This window comes from Myotis lucifugus, unplaced genomic scaffold (genome assembly GCF_000147115.1).
Source record: "Myotis lucifugus unplaced genomic scaffold, Myoluc2.0 scaffold_105, whole genome shotgun sequence".
Taxonomy (NCBI): Eukaryota; Metazoa; Chordata; class Mammalia; order Chiroptera; family Vespertilionidae; genus Myotis; species Myotis lucifugus.
In genome coordinates, this window is record NW_005871153.1 from 1,361,839 (window position 1) to 1,363,749 (window position 1,911).

At 38.3% G+C, this 1,911-nt stretch overlaps 1 protein-coding gene across 1 annotated transcript in view; it reads left to right on the plus strand.

Moving 5' to 3' along the window:
• The window catches only part of SNX4 (sorting nexin 4), a 76,299-nt gene that overhangs the window by 3,212 nt on the left and 71,176 nt on the right, over positions 1 to 1,911 (plus strand). The window contains 1 exon segment of the mRNA XM_014459269.2: positions 929 to 935. Within this exon segment, the coding sequence (XP_014314755.1) occupies positions 929 to 935 (7 nt within the window).

Genomic DNA, 1,911 nt, shown 5'->3' on the forward strand with positions numbered 1-1,911 from the left:
GATTAAGTTTAAATTTTAAAACAAAAAGAAATGTGTAAATGGTGTATTGATTTATCAAGAAGTTTTTTACCACAGAAATATTTATGCAGAGCGTGTGCAGAGATGGCAAAAAGCCCACTTCATGAGCCTTAATTTTAACTCTGCAGATTTTGGGCAAAGAGCAATTTGTGCGAGTTTCTCTGCACCTAGGGGTAGTGGAAACAAGCACTGCCTAAGACTCACAGATTTCTTCTGGTTTTAAATATCACTAATCAAGATTCTAAATTCTGCTGTAAGCTCATATTCTATAGTCTCGTGTTTTTCTTTCTGTAAGTGTGCAATCCTCTTGTTTTCCATTGTCTAATTAGAAGTCTCCTTTCTATTCCTTTTGTACTTTTTCCATGTAAGGAAGAACACATTCTTTTTTTAAGTATTGTCAGTTCTATTTAAAGTGATTTAGAAAATGGAAATATAAGAGAGGGATCCAGTCTCCAAGAAAGTAGTAATTAGTCCTGGCAGAAGAGAGGAATAGCAAAGGAATGGAAGTAAGAATACTTCTTTTTTAGGCTGGAAGATTCCATTAAGTTGGTAGTAACAGTATTTGCCCAGAGGAGAGCCACTGCCTGAGTGATTTTTTTTTTTTTTTTTTAGGGAGAGCACTCTAGGCCAGGGAGTGCTGGTGGGGGCAAAGAGAGCTTGAGCAACTGGTACTTAAAAATTCCTATACACAATTAGCATCTTCACTGACCTGGCACCAGAGAACTGAGTGGAGTAGGCCAGAACTGTAAGGTTTGAGGTTATTTGTGGGTGAGGATAACATAAAAAAGGAAAAGAAAATGTATAGGCATAGTTACAGAGTTTATCAGTTTAGCAGCAAGTGTTTAAATCATACTCAAGAATGTTTTTCTCATTTTTCTACCTCAGCAGCGCTCAGCTATTTCTGAAGGAGACTCATAGTACAAAATACATTTTTACAACATAATCAGCATACACTTTCATACATAAGTATTGATTCGTGTGACTACTACTTAACTACTACTTCATGCTATGCCCTCTAATATTTTTATATATTTTTTTCATTAAAAGAAATGTTTTGTTTTGGTTAATCCTCACCTGAGGATATTTTTTCATTGATTTTTAGAGAGTGGAAAGGAGGGGGAGAGCCAGAGAGAGAAACATCAATGTGAGAGAGAGACACATCGATCGCTTGGTTGCCTCTCACATGGGCCCCGATCAGAACCAGGGTCAGGGCCAGGGCCAGAGCCAGAGCTGGGGATCACGCCTGCAAACAAGATATGTGCCCTTGCCCTAACTGGTTTGGCTCAGTGGATAGAGTCCTGCGGACTGAAGGGTCCCAGGTTCAATTCTAGTCAAGGGCATGTACCTTGGTTGCGGGCACATCCCCCAGTAGGGGGTGTGCAGGAGGCAGCTGATTGATGTTTCTCTGTCATCGATGTTTCTAACTCTCTATTCCTCTCCCTTCCTCTCTGTAAAAAATCAATAAACTATATTTTTAAAAAAATATGTGCCCTTGACCAGGATCGAACCCAGGACCCTTCAATCCTTAAGCTGATGCTCTATCCACTGAGCCAAACTGGCTAGGGCATTTAGGCAAATTTAAAGTTGACTACGATAACTCCTGCTTTTGTAATTTTTAAATGAAATTGCCTGCTGAAAATCTTGCCTTTTGGCATATACAGTATATGGTATTTTATTTTTGAGAGAGATTTGAGTTTGATAAAATAAAAAATTAGGTATCACTATTGAGGATCATTCATCTTTGTATAATGCATTTTTAGACTTTTTTCTTATGCATTTCTATATAGATTTATTCTTGGTCACTTCTATGAAATGTCTACATTTTATTGTTCTTTCTCCTATTCTCTTTCTACTAGAGGCTCGGTGCACAAAATTCATGCACCGGGGTGGGGG